At 39.2% G+C, this 15,361-nt stretch overlaps 1 protein-coding gene across 1 annotated transcript in view; it reads right to left on the bottom strand.

Moving 5' to 3' along the window:
* LOC129748226 (uncharacterized) overlaps nt 1-13,104 on the bottom strand; it is a 28,836-nt gene extending 15,732 nt beyond the window's left edge. Inside the window, exons 1-3 of the mRNA XM_055742749.1 lie at nt 12,500-13,104; nt 12,274-12,359; nt 8,150-8,257 (exon numbers count right to left, since the gene is read on the bottom strand). Coding sequence (XP_055598724.1) covers nt 8,150-8,257; nt 12,274-12,359; nt 12,500-12,544 — 239 coding nt within the window. The 5' untranslated portion in view covers nt 12,545-13,104. The remainder of the gene's footprint in view (nt 1-8,149; nt 8,258-12,273; nt 12,360-12,499) is intronic.
* Between the last annotated feature and the right edge of the window lie 2,257 nt (nt 13,105-15,361).

The following is a 15,361-nucleotide window of genomic DNA, read 5'->3' as shown; positions in this document are numbered from 1 at the left end:
AAAGGTATATCTAAGACCCATAATTAATGATCTCCCAAATCGACCGATAACTATACCTTTCTGTAAGAAAGGCAAAAAGGTCCATTTTGAAATTTCCACGAGTTTAACCACGAAAACTAGAGGTAAAAAACAAAATCTGAAAAATTATTCGAATTAATTACGTCAAAATCTTTCAAAATAAGCTTCTAAAACAAAGCATAAAGTCTTTTAATCAAATGCAATTGAATGAAACGACTTTTTTGGACAAATCTGTAATTGGATTATTACTCAATTTAAATTATCTTTGTGAGAATGATCTGGATACGACGATATGATTGGTGTAAATCTTAAAACCCAGCTATATTGGTAAAAAATCATTCCAAGATAGAGGTGATACCCCGAGTAAAATTGAAAAAATGCCAAAGTTTGGGTATCCATTGTGAATAGCTCAGTTATAATACCTCGTTTGGCTAAAGTTTTAAAAGTCGATTGATTTAAGAAAAATTGGCATCGATATGCTTTCAAAACGATTTTGTTTCGATCGATTTTATTAATTGGAATAAATTTTTATTTTTCTTCGACACACAGCGAAACGAGAGTAAAATTTATTGAATAAAAATACCTTGATGCCTTATTTTGCTATTACAGAGAAATGTAATCGAAATGATTTGCGCTTTATGCTGATAATGACTGAAATCGTGGTTTGTTATCAGCTCGATTGAAACTTTCTATTTTTAATCTTTCGTCGCAAAAAAAACAGGTACTAATTGATGCTATCACGTTGACCTCATTTTTCGATATATGAAAAAGAATGAAACCTTAATGATATCTTATTTAGCTGTCGTTTGAAATACAGCTCAAATACAACACCTAATCGACACTATCATAAATGCCTTATTTCCGTATTGATTTTCTGTCATATTTAGGAATTTTGAAATTAAAAGAGAATCTAATTTTAGCATCGGTAAAAATACAAAACTATATCGAATTATGTTGGCATTGATAGCTCATATTGGTTACTTTTTGCTATTGATCGAAGCACTTCGATCTGCTCAGGCTTTTGTTGCCTGTATTTCAATAACTGATTTCGTAAGACTTTGGCGTCCCTACTCAAATCTTCTGTTGATTTTTGTCTATCACCTCTTGTTTGGTGGTATGACGTTTAATTTTTTTTAAAATGGATCAATTTTAAAAAAATCTTTCTTAGAAACAAGAAGAATTAACAAACCTTAAAAAACAAAAACTGATTTAAAATCTTTCTTTTACTTTTAATTCAATCAAGAATTCAAATGTGGCCTTTCTAGTTTCAGAGGTACAACGCTTAAACAAAAATAAGTTATCTTATTTTTAGATATAAGGTTACCTAACATTTCAACTGTCACTAATATCATGAAAGAATGGTTTAGGATATTTGATTTTGAAGATTTTAGTTCATTTATCATCCTTTTCACTAACTGAAAAACGATTTGACTTGTGCTTAAAAAATATTTAAGATTCAAAAACGTTTAAAAGATTCCTCAAATTTTGTTTAATTTTTCCGAATTTCGCAGAATTCGAATAGATTAACAAAAAGAAAGCATTTAAAAATTTTTTCTTACAAGTCAAAATGCTTAACGATTTCCGAAATATTTGATCATTGAATTAAAACATTCGTTTGGCATCACTCGCCGAAGGCGGTCGCGTTTTTTATCGCTGCTGGTGAAAAAAACCAATATTTATCGTTAAAAAGTGGTTCAAAGTTTATTTTGGAAGTTCGTGAAAGTGCGACCAGTGCTACCATAAAACCGTGGGTGCAATATTACACCGATTGGAAAGGACTATTCCGTTCAACCAGCCGGAAGCATCCGAGTTGGATCTTCCACAACACCGGGTGGATTTTTTTTTTGGAAGCCCGAATAATTCGGACTTGGATTGCCGTTATCGGGGAACCAACTCATCCTGGTGACCACAATTTGTTGACCATCTGCGTCCTGATCAAGGCGGACAGGCAGTACGGACGGAGTTTCATCTGATCGGAAGAAAACCACGTGGCGGTCGGCCATTGTTGACGTTGGAAATTTGGGCCATCGCAGACACTGAAGGAAATCGTCGTTTTTAAATTAAGAAACAAGTTTGTAACTTCTTTTTTTTTTATCTTTTCCTACCCTATCATTTTCACTTTATTATATTTTGAATTTTCAGTGCTTCGTTCAAATTTTGAAAACGGAAGACACTAGTGTCTCCGTTGATAAAAATGGACGAAGGCGGGGGGTTAAACGCCTCAACCGAGGACGATGAGAATTCAACCTACGAGAATGAAGAGCATTTGGAGGATACAGATGATGCTGGTCCCTCAAATGCGACCCATTCTCAGGTGGGTGATAATTCTTCATCGCCCTCGGTTAAGAGTGGAACAACCCGGCTCCGAAAATACACAGAGGGCTCATCTCTCACTGGACCTTGGGTGGTTTTCATCCGGCCCAAAGTGAATGGTAAGCAACTAAATGTGGTACAGATCACCAAAGATCTGGCGAGGTGGCCCTCTGTATCTAGTATTACTAAAGTACGTCCGAACAAGCTGCGCGTTGTTGTGGCTGACCGGAAAGCCGCAAATGAAATTGTAGCCAGCAATTTCATTAACCTTGAGTACCGTGTTTACATCCCGTCTCGAGACGTAGAGATCGAGGGCGTGATCACAGAGATGAGTCTCAAGGAAGAGTACATTAAATCCAACGGCGTTGGTAAGTTCAAGAGCCTTGATTCGACTTCGGTTGAAATCTTGGATTGTCGCCAACTCAGAACTACCACCGTCGTTAATGGAGATAAAAGGTACACTCCTTCAGCCTCATTTCGTGTTACCTTCGCAGGTACCGCCCTCCCTAACTACGTCTTGATTGACGGAGTTTTGAGGCTTCCTGTGCGGCTCTTTGTGCCTCGACCGATGCAATGTAAAAATTGCATAAAATTGGGACACACAGCGTCCCACTGCTACAACAAGACGCGTTGTCCCAACTGTGGGGAGACTCATGGGGAAGGAGCGTGCTCAGCAATAGAGCAGAAATGTGTCTATTGCGGGGGCTCACCCCATGATATCTCCCTGTGCGAGGCATTCAAGAGCCGCTGGGATAAACAAAGGCGCTCTTTGAAGGAACGGTCAAAACGTTCCTATGCCGCAATTTTGAAGAGCGCGGCGCCTCCGACCCAACCCCAATGCAGTAACATCTTCTCAGTGCTGTCAGTTGACAGTGAAGACACTGATTCCACTGATCAGGATAGACCAGTTATCTTCGTTGGAAACTCCCGGAAACGGGCAAAACCTGCTCCTAAAACCCCCAAAGTTCCAAAAAAAATACCCTCAGTTAGCTCTACAATAAATAATAGACAAAAACCATCAAGTTCGAGAAATGCCAAAACAGGCCCTCCTGGATTCCCCATGAAATTTGTACCCCAGAGTAAACCAGAAGTGGCAGGATCTTCGAAGTCTCCAATATCCAACGTAGTTTCGGGAGAACCAACCTCCCAAGCGGGAATTTTCAAGCTAACTGATATAGTAAATGGAATATTATCGTTTTTCAACGTATCTGAATCCATAAGAGACATTGTTTTCGCAATGCTCCCCTTGGCAAAGACATTTTTGAAGCAATTGATGCAAACCTGGCCCCTTCTTTCAGTGTTTATCTCTCTCGATGGCTAATTTACGCCGAGAGGTCGGAGATATCACTGTTCTACAGTGGAATTGTCGTAGTCTAATTCCGAAAATGGATCCGTTCAAACATCTTCTTCATGAAATAAATTGTGACATTTTTGCGTTGTCCGAAACTTGGCTTTCTTCTCAATCGAACATTTCATTCCACGATTTTAATGTTATCCGTCTGGATCGTTACGATTCTTATGGAGGGGTGCTTTTGGGGATCAATAAGCGCCACTCCTTTTACAGAATCCACCTTCCATTATCAGGCGGAATTGAAGCTGTTGCGTGTCATACAACTATAAGAGGTAAGGACTTATGTGTTGTCAGTTTGTACTGGCCTCAGAGAGTTGCAGTGGATCGAAATCACCTAGAGGACCTGTGCTCAGTGCTCCCTGAGCCAAGGTTAATCCTGGGCGATTTCAATTCGCATGGAACTGTCTGGGGAGAACAAATTGACGATAGTCGTTCTACTCTTATCTATGACATTTGTGATAGTTTCAATTTAACAGTTTTGAACACGGGAGAAAAAACACGAATACCTAAACCACCTGCAAGACACAGTGCAATTGACCTCTCACTCTGCTCAAATTCACTATCATTGGATTGCCAGTGGAAGGTAATCCCTGATCCCAATGGTAGTGATCATTTGCCTATCAAAATTACAATCACCAATGGGGTCAGCTCTTCAAACACAATAAATATGACATATGACCTTACAAGACACATCGACTGGAAAAAGTACACGGACGAAATAACATCAGCTATCGGTTCTACGAATGTTTTACCTCCTACCGAGGAGTACCACTTTCTTTCACGATTAATACATGAAAGTGCACTTCGTGCTCAAACAAAACCCATCCCAGACTCATCAGTTCCTCGAAGGCCTCCAAACCCATGGTGGGACCAGCAGTGTTCCAAGCTTTATAAGGACAAATCAAAAGCATTCAAAGATTTTCGGAAATATGGATCTCTCGCCCTTTTTGAAGTATATGTTTCCCTTGAAAATAAGTTTAAAAAATTGATCAAGGGGAAGAAAAAGGCGTACTGGAGGAATTTTGTGGGTGGCTTATCACGAGAAACATCCTTGAGTACCTTGTGGAGAGTGGCACGCAGCATGCGTAATCGATCATCTACGAATGAAAGTGAGGAATATTCACATAGATGGATATTTAACTTCGCACGGAAAGTCTGTCCAGACTCTACGCCTGTACAAAAAATAATACGGGATGTGCCTCCAGATAGGTGTGGTATGGATTCCAGCTTTTCGATGGTCGAATTCTCACTTGCCCTCCTTTCTTGCAACAATTCAGCTCCGGGTATTGATAAAATCAAATTTAACTTGTTGAAAAACCTTCCGGACGCTGCCAAATTTCGCTTGTTAAATTTATTTAATCAATTCTTGGAGCATAACATTGTTCCCCAAGAGTGGAGACAAGTGAGAGTTATCGCTATCCAAAAGCCCGGAAAACCAGCGTCCGATGCGAATTCGTACCGTCCAATAGCGATGTTGTCTTGTATACGCAAATTGATGGAGAAAATGATTTTGTTTCGTTTGGATAAATGGGTTGAAACAAATGGTCTCCTTTCAGATACTCAATTTGGGTTTCGAAGGGGCAGAGGGACAAACGATTGTCTTGCTTTGCTGTCTTCAGAGATACAAATGGCGTACGCAAAACGTGAGCAAATGGCTTCAGTGTTTCTGGACATAAAGGGAGCTTTTGATGCAGTTTCAATAGAGGTGTTGTCAGACAAGTTGCACTCCCGGGGTCTGCCTCCTCTCTTGAACAACATCTTATACAGCTTGCTTTGTGAGAAACATCTGAACTTTGCTCACGGAGATATTGCAATTAGAAGAACCTCTTACATGGGCCTCCCGCAGGGTTCATGTTTAAGTCCACTTTTGTACAACTTTTACGTAAGTGACATCGACAGTTGTCTCTCTGAAGGCTGCACTCTAAGACAACTTGCAGATGACAGCGTGGTGTCTGTCACAGGATCTTCCGAGTCTCATCTGCACAGACCTTTACAAGATACTTTAGACAGATTGTCTTCCTGGGCTTTAGGGCTTGGGATTGAGTTTTCCCCTCAGAAAACGGAGATGGTGGTTTTCTCTAAGAAACATAGACCTGCTCAACCTAAGCTTCAACTCCTAGGCAGAACGATCACTCAATCGAGGTGTTTCAAGTATCTTGGGGTTTGGTTTGATTCCAAGTGTACCTGGAGAGCCCACATTGAGTATCTGAAAGGAAAATGCCAACAAAGAATCAATTTTCTCCGATCAATCACTGGCACCTGGTGGGGAGCCCATCCAGAAGATCTTTTAAAATTGTATCGAACAACTATTCTTTCAGTGATGGAGTATGGTAGCTTCTGTTTCCAGTCAGCTGCTAAAACTCACCTCATCAAACTCGAGCGTATCCAATATCGTTGTCTCCGCATAGCGTTGGGCTGTATGCCCTCAACGCATAACATGAGTCTTGAAGTTTTAGCAGGCATACTCCCACTAAAAGATCGATTTAATTTATTATCTCTCCGGTTCCTCATCAGGTGTGAGGTCATGAACCCATTGGTGATCGTAAATTTTGAAAGGCTACTTGAGCAAAATCTTCAAATAAGATTTATGTCCATATATCATGTCTTTATGTCCATGCAGTTTAATCCTTCTTCGTACTCTCCAACTCGTGTTTTCATCCCTGACTACGACACCTCTTCTGTCCAGTTTGATTTGTCTATGCAGCAAGAAATTCGTGGAATCCCGGAATCGCATCGTCCACTTTTGATTCCAAGAATTTTCGATGCTAAATATAGACACGTCGATGCTGATAAAATGTACTTTACCGATGGGTCTCTAATAGAGGAATCAACGGGATTTGGAGTTTTCAACGAAATAGCTAGTGCCTCATATAATCTCCAGTCACCATGTTCTGTATACATTGCAGAGTTAGCAGCCATTTTTTGGGCGTTGGAAAGCGTCGCATCACGGCCAACAGAACACTACTATATTGTAACGGACAGTCTTAGTTCTGTTGAAGCAATCCGTTCAATAAGATCGGGAAAGCACTCGCCGTATTTCCTCGGGAAGATACGATATATTCTGAGTGCTTTATCAAAACGTTGCTTTGCCATCACCTTTGTTTGGGTCCCCTCACATTGCTCGATAATGGGTAATGAGAGGGCAGACTCTCTGGCAAAAGTGGGGGCGACAGAAGGCGACACGTATCACCGTGAAATCGTCTTCGACGAATTTTACTTCTTGGCACGAAGGAACTCTGTTGTCAACTGGCAGCGCAAATGGAAAGAGGATGATATGGGTCGGTGGCTCCACTCGATTATTCCAAAGGTAAGCCTCAAACCCTGGTTTAATAGATTGGACCTGAGTCGGGATGTTATTCGTATATTCTCCCGTCTCATGTCCAATCATTATTCCATGGATGCGGTACTCTATCGTTTAAATATTGCTGGCAGCAATTTGTGTGGCTGTGGCCAAGGTTACCACGACATCGAGCATATTGTTTGGTCGTGCGAGGTCCATCTTGTCGCTAGAACGAATTTGATAGACTCCCTTCGGGCCCGAGGAAAACCACCCTATGTTCCAGTGAGGGATGTGTTAGCTGTGCTAGATTTGGACTACATGTTCGAAATTTATCTTTTTCTAAAAGCTATCGATCTCCGTCTATAATTCTTTTCAATTTCCTATTTCCCTTTCTATCTTTTTCTCCTCTTGAAACAAAAAGTGCTAGACCTAAGTAATCAATTGTTATAAACACAAAACGAGTTTGGCTCCTTAAAACTCAAAGGTATGAGCCGTTTCAAATAAAGTAATTTATAATAATTGAATTAAAACCTTCATATTCAGAACAAAACAAAAGACATTAAAGTATTCTAAGAGTTAAGTACTACAAATTCGAATGCCGCGAAAACCTATACGTCTCGAATGGGTTGTTAAATAGGAATATTCAAATCATAATCAAGTTATAATATTATTAGGATTTGCAGAAATTTAGTCATCGTTAAAAAATGTACATATCTATGTATGTAAGTACTCAACTACACATGCAGTCAAATGTCCACTGTTGAAACACGCGAATCGTGTGGGAATCTGCGAGCAAATTAATTGCCCTCATCATCCACTCACGAGAGGAAGCATTTTCAATTCAAGAAGTGGAAGTTTATTCAATTCAACCCCGGAAGAAGGTGAGGGGAGGGACACTTCCACTTACTTCTCTGCAAGACAGCAACTGTTAGGGAAACAAAAATCTTCATTCATTCGTGCAAGATTCGGTCAAGAGCAAGTGCATGAGAACTGTCTTTTGTTGGAGAGTTGTTGCGGTTTTTTTTCTTCTGTTGTTGTTAATCACTTCACTGCACGAGTATTCTGACCGTTTGTAACCGTTCAAAATAATATGTATATAAAAGGGGTGGAGATGACTTTGCCACTTTTGATCATCTGTAATCTGCGAGCAGACTTCTTCTGAGATCTAAGATTGGTGAATGACTGACCTTGTGATTAGCATCAGTGCGATGACGATCGTGAAACCACCGTATACGATATTGGTAAATGCATTGCCGCCACTGCTCCAGGTGACGTTGTGTATGAGGCTCCATTCTCTGAAAAGGAAAAAAAATGAAATAACAATGATCATAGTCACACATAAGGTATCGAATGATTTATCATATTTACAACTGGTTCGATAAATTTATCAAAAAATACAATTTTAAAAATTCTTCCCAAAAACGATGATTATGATTCCATTCCTTCAAAATTAAAGTCTGTGCAAGACCACTGTTTGATCGCATTGTGAAAATGGTAAAATTGGTAAAGACAAAAGAGAAGCGGATTCCAATAAGATTAATCTCGTGGCTGGCTAAGGAAGCGAATATCTCAAATTCATCCATACAACGAGTGGTCAGAGATTTGTTTATTTGTTTATTTGTCTATTCAATCAACAGACCAAGTATAGATCCAAATGACGTCTTAAAGTTACACAAAATTTACATCTAACTAACTATTTCTCGATATTCTTATAACTTTTCTTCGGACTCGAAACATCAAAGTCGAAGAGCTCGGAAAAGCGGTTGAACGTTTTCATAACACCGATGAATGACTTTTGGCTCCATAGTTGTTCAATCCAATTGGAACATACAGTTGAAGATGCTGGTTTCTCAGTCCATGGGGTCTCACACCAAGAGAAACAGCTTCCAGTAGCGTAGGACAATCGATTCGCGATGTCAATAGATCGGCGACGATAGAAGCTCGCGTTGCATTTCTTTGGGATTCAAGAGTACCCATGTCTATGAGACTATGTTGATGTTGGTAGTTTGACATGTGGAATGGGTCTTGCCAATTAAGATGTCTGAGGGCATAATGCAAAAAGCGCCTCTGGATAGCCTCGACCCACTTGTTACCGTTCTGGTAGTAGGGACACCAGACAGCTGATGCGTATTCGAGAATGGATCGAACTATGCTGCAATACAGGCTCTTCAGGCAGTACACGTCCTTGAATTCCTTGGCCACTCGAAATAAAAATCCGAAGCTTCTATAAGCTTTATCGACGACGTGGTTCGTATGTGTTTTGAATTCCAGCCTACGGTCGAGTATTACGCCCAAATCATTGATGTGGTCCACCCGCGCAGTGAACTCATCTCCTAAAAAGTACTCCGCGCAAAAAGACTGCCGTCTTCGACAAAAACTGATGACTGCACATTTACTGCGATTCAGAGACAGGCAGTTGATGTCACACCACTGCAGTGCACTGTGCGAAAAGATTTAACTGGTTTCGTAGAAAATCACTGTCGCCCTGACCGTTTATGGTGTAGAACAGTTTAAAAAATTTTTGGACCGCTGGGGAGTGAGAGCACACCGTTAAAATAGATTAAGAAGATAATCGGTCCTAGGTGACTACCTTGGGGCACACTGGAGGAAGCAGAGAACTAGCTGGAGAGATAGTCTCCTGTGCGAACTGTCAATTTACGTCCAGTTAAGTAACTGCGGAACCAGCCAAGTAAAGGTCCACAGAATCCTCCAAACGCTCCCGACAAATCGGTATAAATGGCGTCAGTTTGAGACTTAGTAGCAAAACTTATGTGTATATTGGAGGTGAAGGTTAACATGTTCGTTTACGTGGAGCGTTTGAGCATATAACCGTGCTGATCGATTGAAAAATTTTGCTTACACTACGAGAAAATCGAATCCATGACGACTAATTCAAATAGTTAGGAGATTGCACAGCACATTAAGCAAAAATTCATCTATTGTTGTTGAAATCTTTCCGATCCCCCTTTTTATGGACCGGAAACATGTAAGCTTCCTTCCACAGTGAGAGTAGGTGGCTCTGTCAAAATAAGCTTGTAAGACGAGTCTCACAGGAGTCAGTAAAACAGGCATAAATCGTTTTGAAAAGGTAGGTGGTATACCGTCCGGGCCAGTAGAGAGGAAGTTTTTGAGGCTTGCCGCTGCTTCAGATATGACCGCATCCTCTACTACAATCGTGTTCATGCAGAAGCCGAGTGGCAAAACATTCCTAACAGCAGTCTCAACATGTTGTGGGGATCTTGAAGTAGTAGCAAATATCAGGCAAGAGCAGAGCACCATTAAATAACAGAATCAATTGAAGCACTGTGGCTTGAGCGCTTGAAGCCATTTCTGTATACCTTAGTTGAAAAAGAAGCAGCTGATCGTTGTGTTCTCAGACGAGAAACTTTTTCGATTGATTCGGTGTCCAATTCACATAAGGGAGAAGTGAGCTATATGCGCATATTAAACAGAATACTGATTAAATCAAATATTACATCGAATATGTGTACAAAAACTATATACACATGAGCAGGCATCTTTTTTCTATACATTGGAGTAACTTTGTTATGTTGAAATCTCTATCAGTTTTCGAGAAATTGATTTTATTACAATTAGTACGCCTATTTGGGCAGAATTCCTGTTTTTTGGCAATATTTCCGTATAATTTCATTGGAAATGCTAGAAACTGATAACTTTCATACGACAAAGCTGAAGTTTTATATAAATCTATACTGTATTATGAAATCGCTTGGTACATCTTTGTACCTGAAAATAATCACATTTTCGTAGGTGATGGAAAGAATAAGAGAAACATGAGCTATCAATGAACGAAAGAACATAAGCCGTAAACATCATGAATTTTTCGAAAAAGCATTTTTAACAGCATTTTTTTTTTTCAAAATATGGAAATAAGTTCATACGACCTGTTCAAAACTGACCAAAATTTTGTTTTTTCTCTCAGTCTGCTTTTGACATTTCTCTTTTATGTGTTTGGAGACATCTGGTGGCTCAGCCAAACAATAAAATTTGGTTCAAAACGATCGCTGGAAATTTTACACAAGTTTCTTGGGCTAGCTTGTACGTCTGTGTTATATGGTAACGGTGCATATGAAAGTTGATTTTTGGATTAAATAATTTAAAAGCAACCAACTAAACTTACGTTCGTAATTTATGAACATATTTTCACAAGCATCTGGACAGACTATCTGGTTTAAATTGTATTGTACACAAAGTGGACAAACAGAGAAATGTACGGATGCTGCATTAGCAGTGATGAATATCAACCTTAAAAAAGTTAGTCTACTTTTTAAGTATAATAACTTTTTTATCTTAACTCGCATCGAAACGCAGTCTTTGGAAAAATTTTTTTTCATAGCTTAGGCTTTATGAAAACCGTATTGAAAAGAAATCGGCTGAAGAGAATCAAAGTTATTGGTGAAAAACTGGTACTTCATGTTTCTCCCGAACAAAATGTCTCAAAATGTCTCAAAATTCCATACAAACTTGAGGCTCATTGAGCGACCCCTTCCCGTGATCCGATCTGGCCCAAATTTGGCATCAGATCTTGTACTAGGCCTAGGATCAATTTTAGCCTGCAGCGCATAACTTTTCCGAAAGTCGGGTCATATGGGACACTCTACTGATCATGTGTATATAGTTTTTGTACACAGAAGTATTCGATTTAATATTTGATTAAATCAGTATTCTGCTTAATAGATGCATATATCCTGCTTCTCCACTATTGTTAAATGGCTCGAACAAACTCATTGTCCAGTTGATTGTCGATGACGTTTACTTTCTCGAGAGCATCCTCTTATCGGACATTACGACTACCGAGGTTCTCTTAACCGTCTTTTCGATGAATTTTGGTAACCCTGTTGGTAGCTATATTAGCAGCAAATATATTTAGCTGAAGCGTATCTTTTAACTATCTGTTGTGAGCTCTACAGTGATCTTCATCAATCAACCAAGGCCATGTACCTATGAGTTTATAATCACATTTAGTTTTCAAGTCAAAACTTTGCAAGCGAAATGCTGTACATGGTAATCATATAGATAAAAAAAACATTGAAGGAAGCAGCTAAAGGAATAAACGATTGTGCTTTTCTTTGGTGTCCTTGAAGCTAAGTATGTTGTAGTACCAGATATTTTTATAATGATCAAATTTCCAATCCGGCTTCCTGACCAAATCACACTCTTTAAACTTATTCATGCAAAAGCAACTTTTTTTCAATAAGTTATTTTCTTATCAACATTGAATTTCCCATTTGAAGACATAGGTGTGAAATGATTTCATTCGGGAATATTCATCTCGAAGCAACTATCTTACCTGGATAATTTCTGATTCCTAACGAACACACGTCGCGATTCGTGATCGGTGATGATCTTCGTAATTATACAGGCAACACACCCAAGCTGTAATTAATGAGAAGAGAAGGAAAAACAACAGCAACAATCAGCAACGACTTCGATTTATGGCTTCATCGTTCATCCCAATTGCACTTTTAACTAAATAACATCTACTTGCTAGCTCACTGGTATGAAATCACACTTACTAATTCTAGAAATTTGATTATTATTCTAGACGCTGGTTTCACCATGATATGAAGAGGATATTTCGTTTTCACTTAATAACAAATACTTTCTAAGGGAAATCTATTGGAAAATTTGGTACTACACTGGTGCACTTTTTTTGTTGTTTGACACTGTCGCTATCCAAATTCTTGGTAATCGGAAGTGCGTTCACTTTTCACCGTTCTGTTCACTACCATTATCGATCACTTTCTTGCCCGTTAGATAGAACATTAAAATTTGAACCACTTTCATTTTCCACTTATCAGCTAGCCGATTGTAGTCAGGTTACACATCAGGGTGTAGCATAATTGATGGGTCCCGGCTATTCCTTGCTGTTCCCGAAAGTTTGTGTGAGTTCGAATCGCGATCAACAGGCCGTGCTTTTTTCGCTCAAACGTTCCGTTCCGTCCGACTTCCAAACGATAAATAATTTTCCATGCGCCACCGACTAAAGTTTTTCGCGTCCGGTTAAGTCAAAGTGACAAAGACTGGCGGCTCCGATTGACTGGTGTTGAGTTGGCGGGCGCGTTCCAGGGCGTAGCTGTGCACCTGTAGGTTACTCAGCTGCCGGCCGGACGCGGGACGCGCTTTGCATGCATTCGGTAGACTAACGATTCCGCGGTTAACAGTCAGCGGCGGCCATTTACTAGATGTATGTATGTACTTGCTTAGTCAGAAGAGCGAGCAGTTGATAGTTATCAAAGAGCGACCTCCGAGGGACGGAAAACAATGCCTCTTTTCACGCGTTCACTCGTCGTGCATACGATCGTGGGTAAAAAAAACCGCCGAATGAGTAAGTGAACATAGTAAATGATAAGTACATATGCATACACTAACTAAATACAGTGGTGACTCTATGCGAAAGCTGCTTAGGGTTGGTCAGTTTGGGTGTTGTTTTTCAATGATCGGCGAATAAGAAATTTTTCGAACACCTCTAGCTCATTTAATCTATTGAATGGTGGCTGAGTAAACTTACTTCTAAGTCCCACCGGTAAAAACACCAGATCTAACGTTTGTTCAGACGTTTGACATAAGATATTCTAGCTCCTAGGTTGCTAACGACCTTAACCCAAGTGCAAGAACATCCTAAAATGAAATAGAATCAGCTCACAGAGCACCAATCATTTACCTATAAGATTCACGTCATGTATTGGACAATTACAAGCACATATTTATTAATCGATTAATAGTTTAATCTCCATAAGTGAAATTTGTGCTAAGAATTTGTTGTCCATAGACCCCTCTCTTCTTAATTTGAACAAGAAGATTATAAGATCAATTTATATTTCCAAATAACTGTGGAAAAAGTTGGAACCAAACGCTAGAACAATCGAATAGAAGGCGGTTTGGTTGATCTGATAATAGGTTTTCTTGAAAAATTATAGGTATAACATGGCAACATTACATAAGTATCACAAACAGAATGTAAATTAGATGACAATTATCTAGGTCAATTATATTTAAGATCGATGTCATTACTGTATGAGGTTGCTATTAAGTACGAGGACTCATGTTCGATCTAACCACAAAGTCTGATCAATTATATTCGATCACTTCATATGCATAGTTGATGATAAGTGTTTAGTCATTTATTGTCCTATCTAACTTCCTCATGCATCATTGTTAACTGATCGTGGTTTTGTAAGTTGTATAAAAAACAGGTTTTTCTTGAAGATAAACCTTCCTTCTGTTTTTGGGTCTTTATGGTTTGAACCAGGGCCGCAGAAAGAACTGTTCCTTGGGGGAAGGAGGTGGGGGCGGTAGGTTTGGTAAAGTTTTTATTCGAATAATTTTTATTTCTTGAAAATTGCATAAGGTACACCGGGGTAGGCCGGAGCGGTTTTTCTCATATAGGTCGACTTTAAAAAATCAATAAGAAAAACAGCAGTGCATTAATTTTGATAAAAATGACGTTCAATGTGATGCAGAACATGTTGTTTACAAATGCTGAAAAGATGAGCTTGATAGATGCAAAGCATGAACATTATTTTTTATTTACGTACTAGCTGATCCCATACGAACTCCGTTTCGTTTTCAACTTGAAATATGTCATATACAGCTTGTATGAAAGTCAATTGCCAAGCATTTTCCAGATTCACTTCCGAATGCATTGTTAGATAATTTCAAAAATATTGGTCGATCACTTTTTATGTCGTCTGCTACTAAATTTGAAATCAGGAATCAATTGACCGTGCAAAAATAAAACCCTGTGTATAAATTTTGTCGCGATCGTTGCATAACAACGCAATTATTGCCAAAAAGTTAAACCCCTTTCGGTGGCCTCTTATACAATCTTTAATATCGAAAATTGATTTCCCATCCCTCAAAACTCCTGTGTGCAAATTTGTAAAGCAATCCATTGCATAATAACGTCAATATTGCTAAAAACAGTAAAAAATAATTAATATAGACGACCCCTTTCTTCGACCCCTGGCAAAACATTTGACATCTGAAATAGATTGCCCGTCCCTGCAAACTACCGTGTGCATATTTTCATCCCAATCCGATGTATAGTAACGATGATATAGCAAAAATATTGAAAGGTTAATATGGACGAACCCCTTTGCCGGCCCCTTACATTGAATTTTATACCTGAAATAGATTTCTCGTCCCTACAAACTCTTGTGTACCAATTTTCATCTGAATCCGCTGTATATTAACTACAATATCGCATTAAAAGTGAATAGTTAATATGGACGACCCCTTTGGCCGACCCCAGCTTTTATTTGGATAAGTGAAATCAATTGCTTGTCACTAATAACTCATATGTGCAAATTTTCATCCCAATCCGGTGTATAATAACCTAAATATCACTAAGATATTGAAATGTTAATATGGACGAC

This window comes from Uranotaenia lowii, chromosome 2, assembly GCF_029784155.1.
Source record: "Uranotaenia lowii strain MFRU-FL chromosome 2, ASM2978415v1, whole genome shotgun sequence".
Classification (NCBI taxonomy): domain Eukaryota; kingdom Metazoa; phylum Arthropoda; class Insecta; order Diptera; family Culicidae; genus Uranotaenia; species Uranotaenia lowii.
This window is presented reverse-complemented; position numbering and strand designations above follow the sequence as displayed.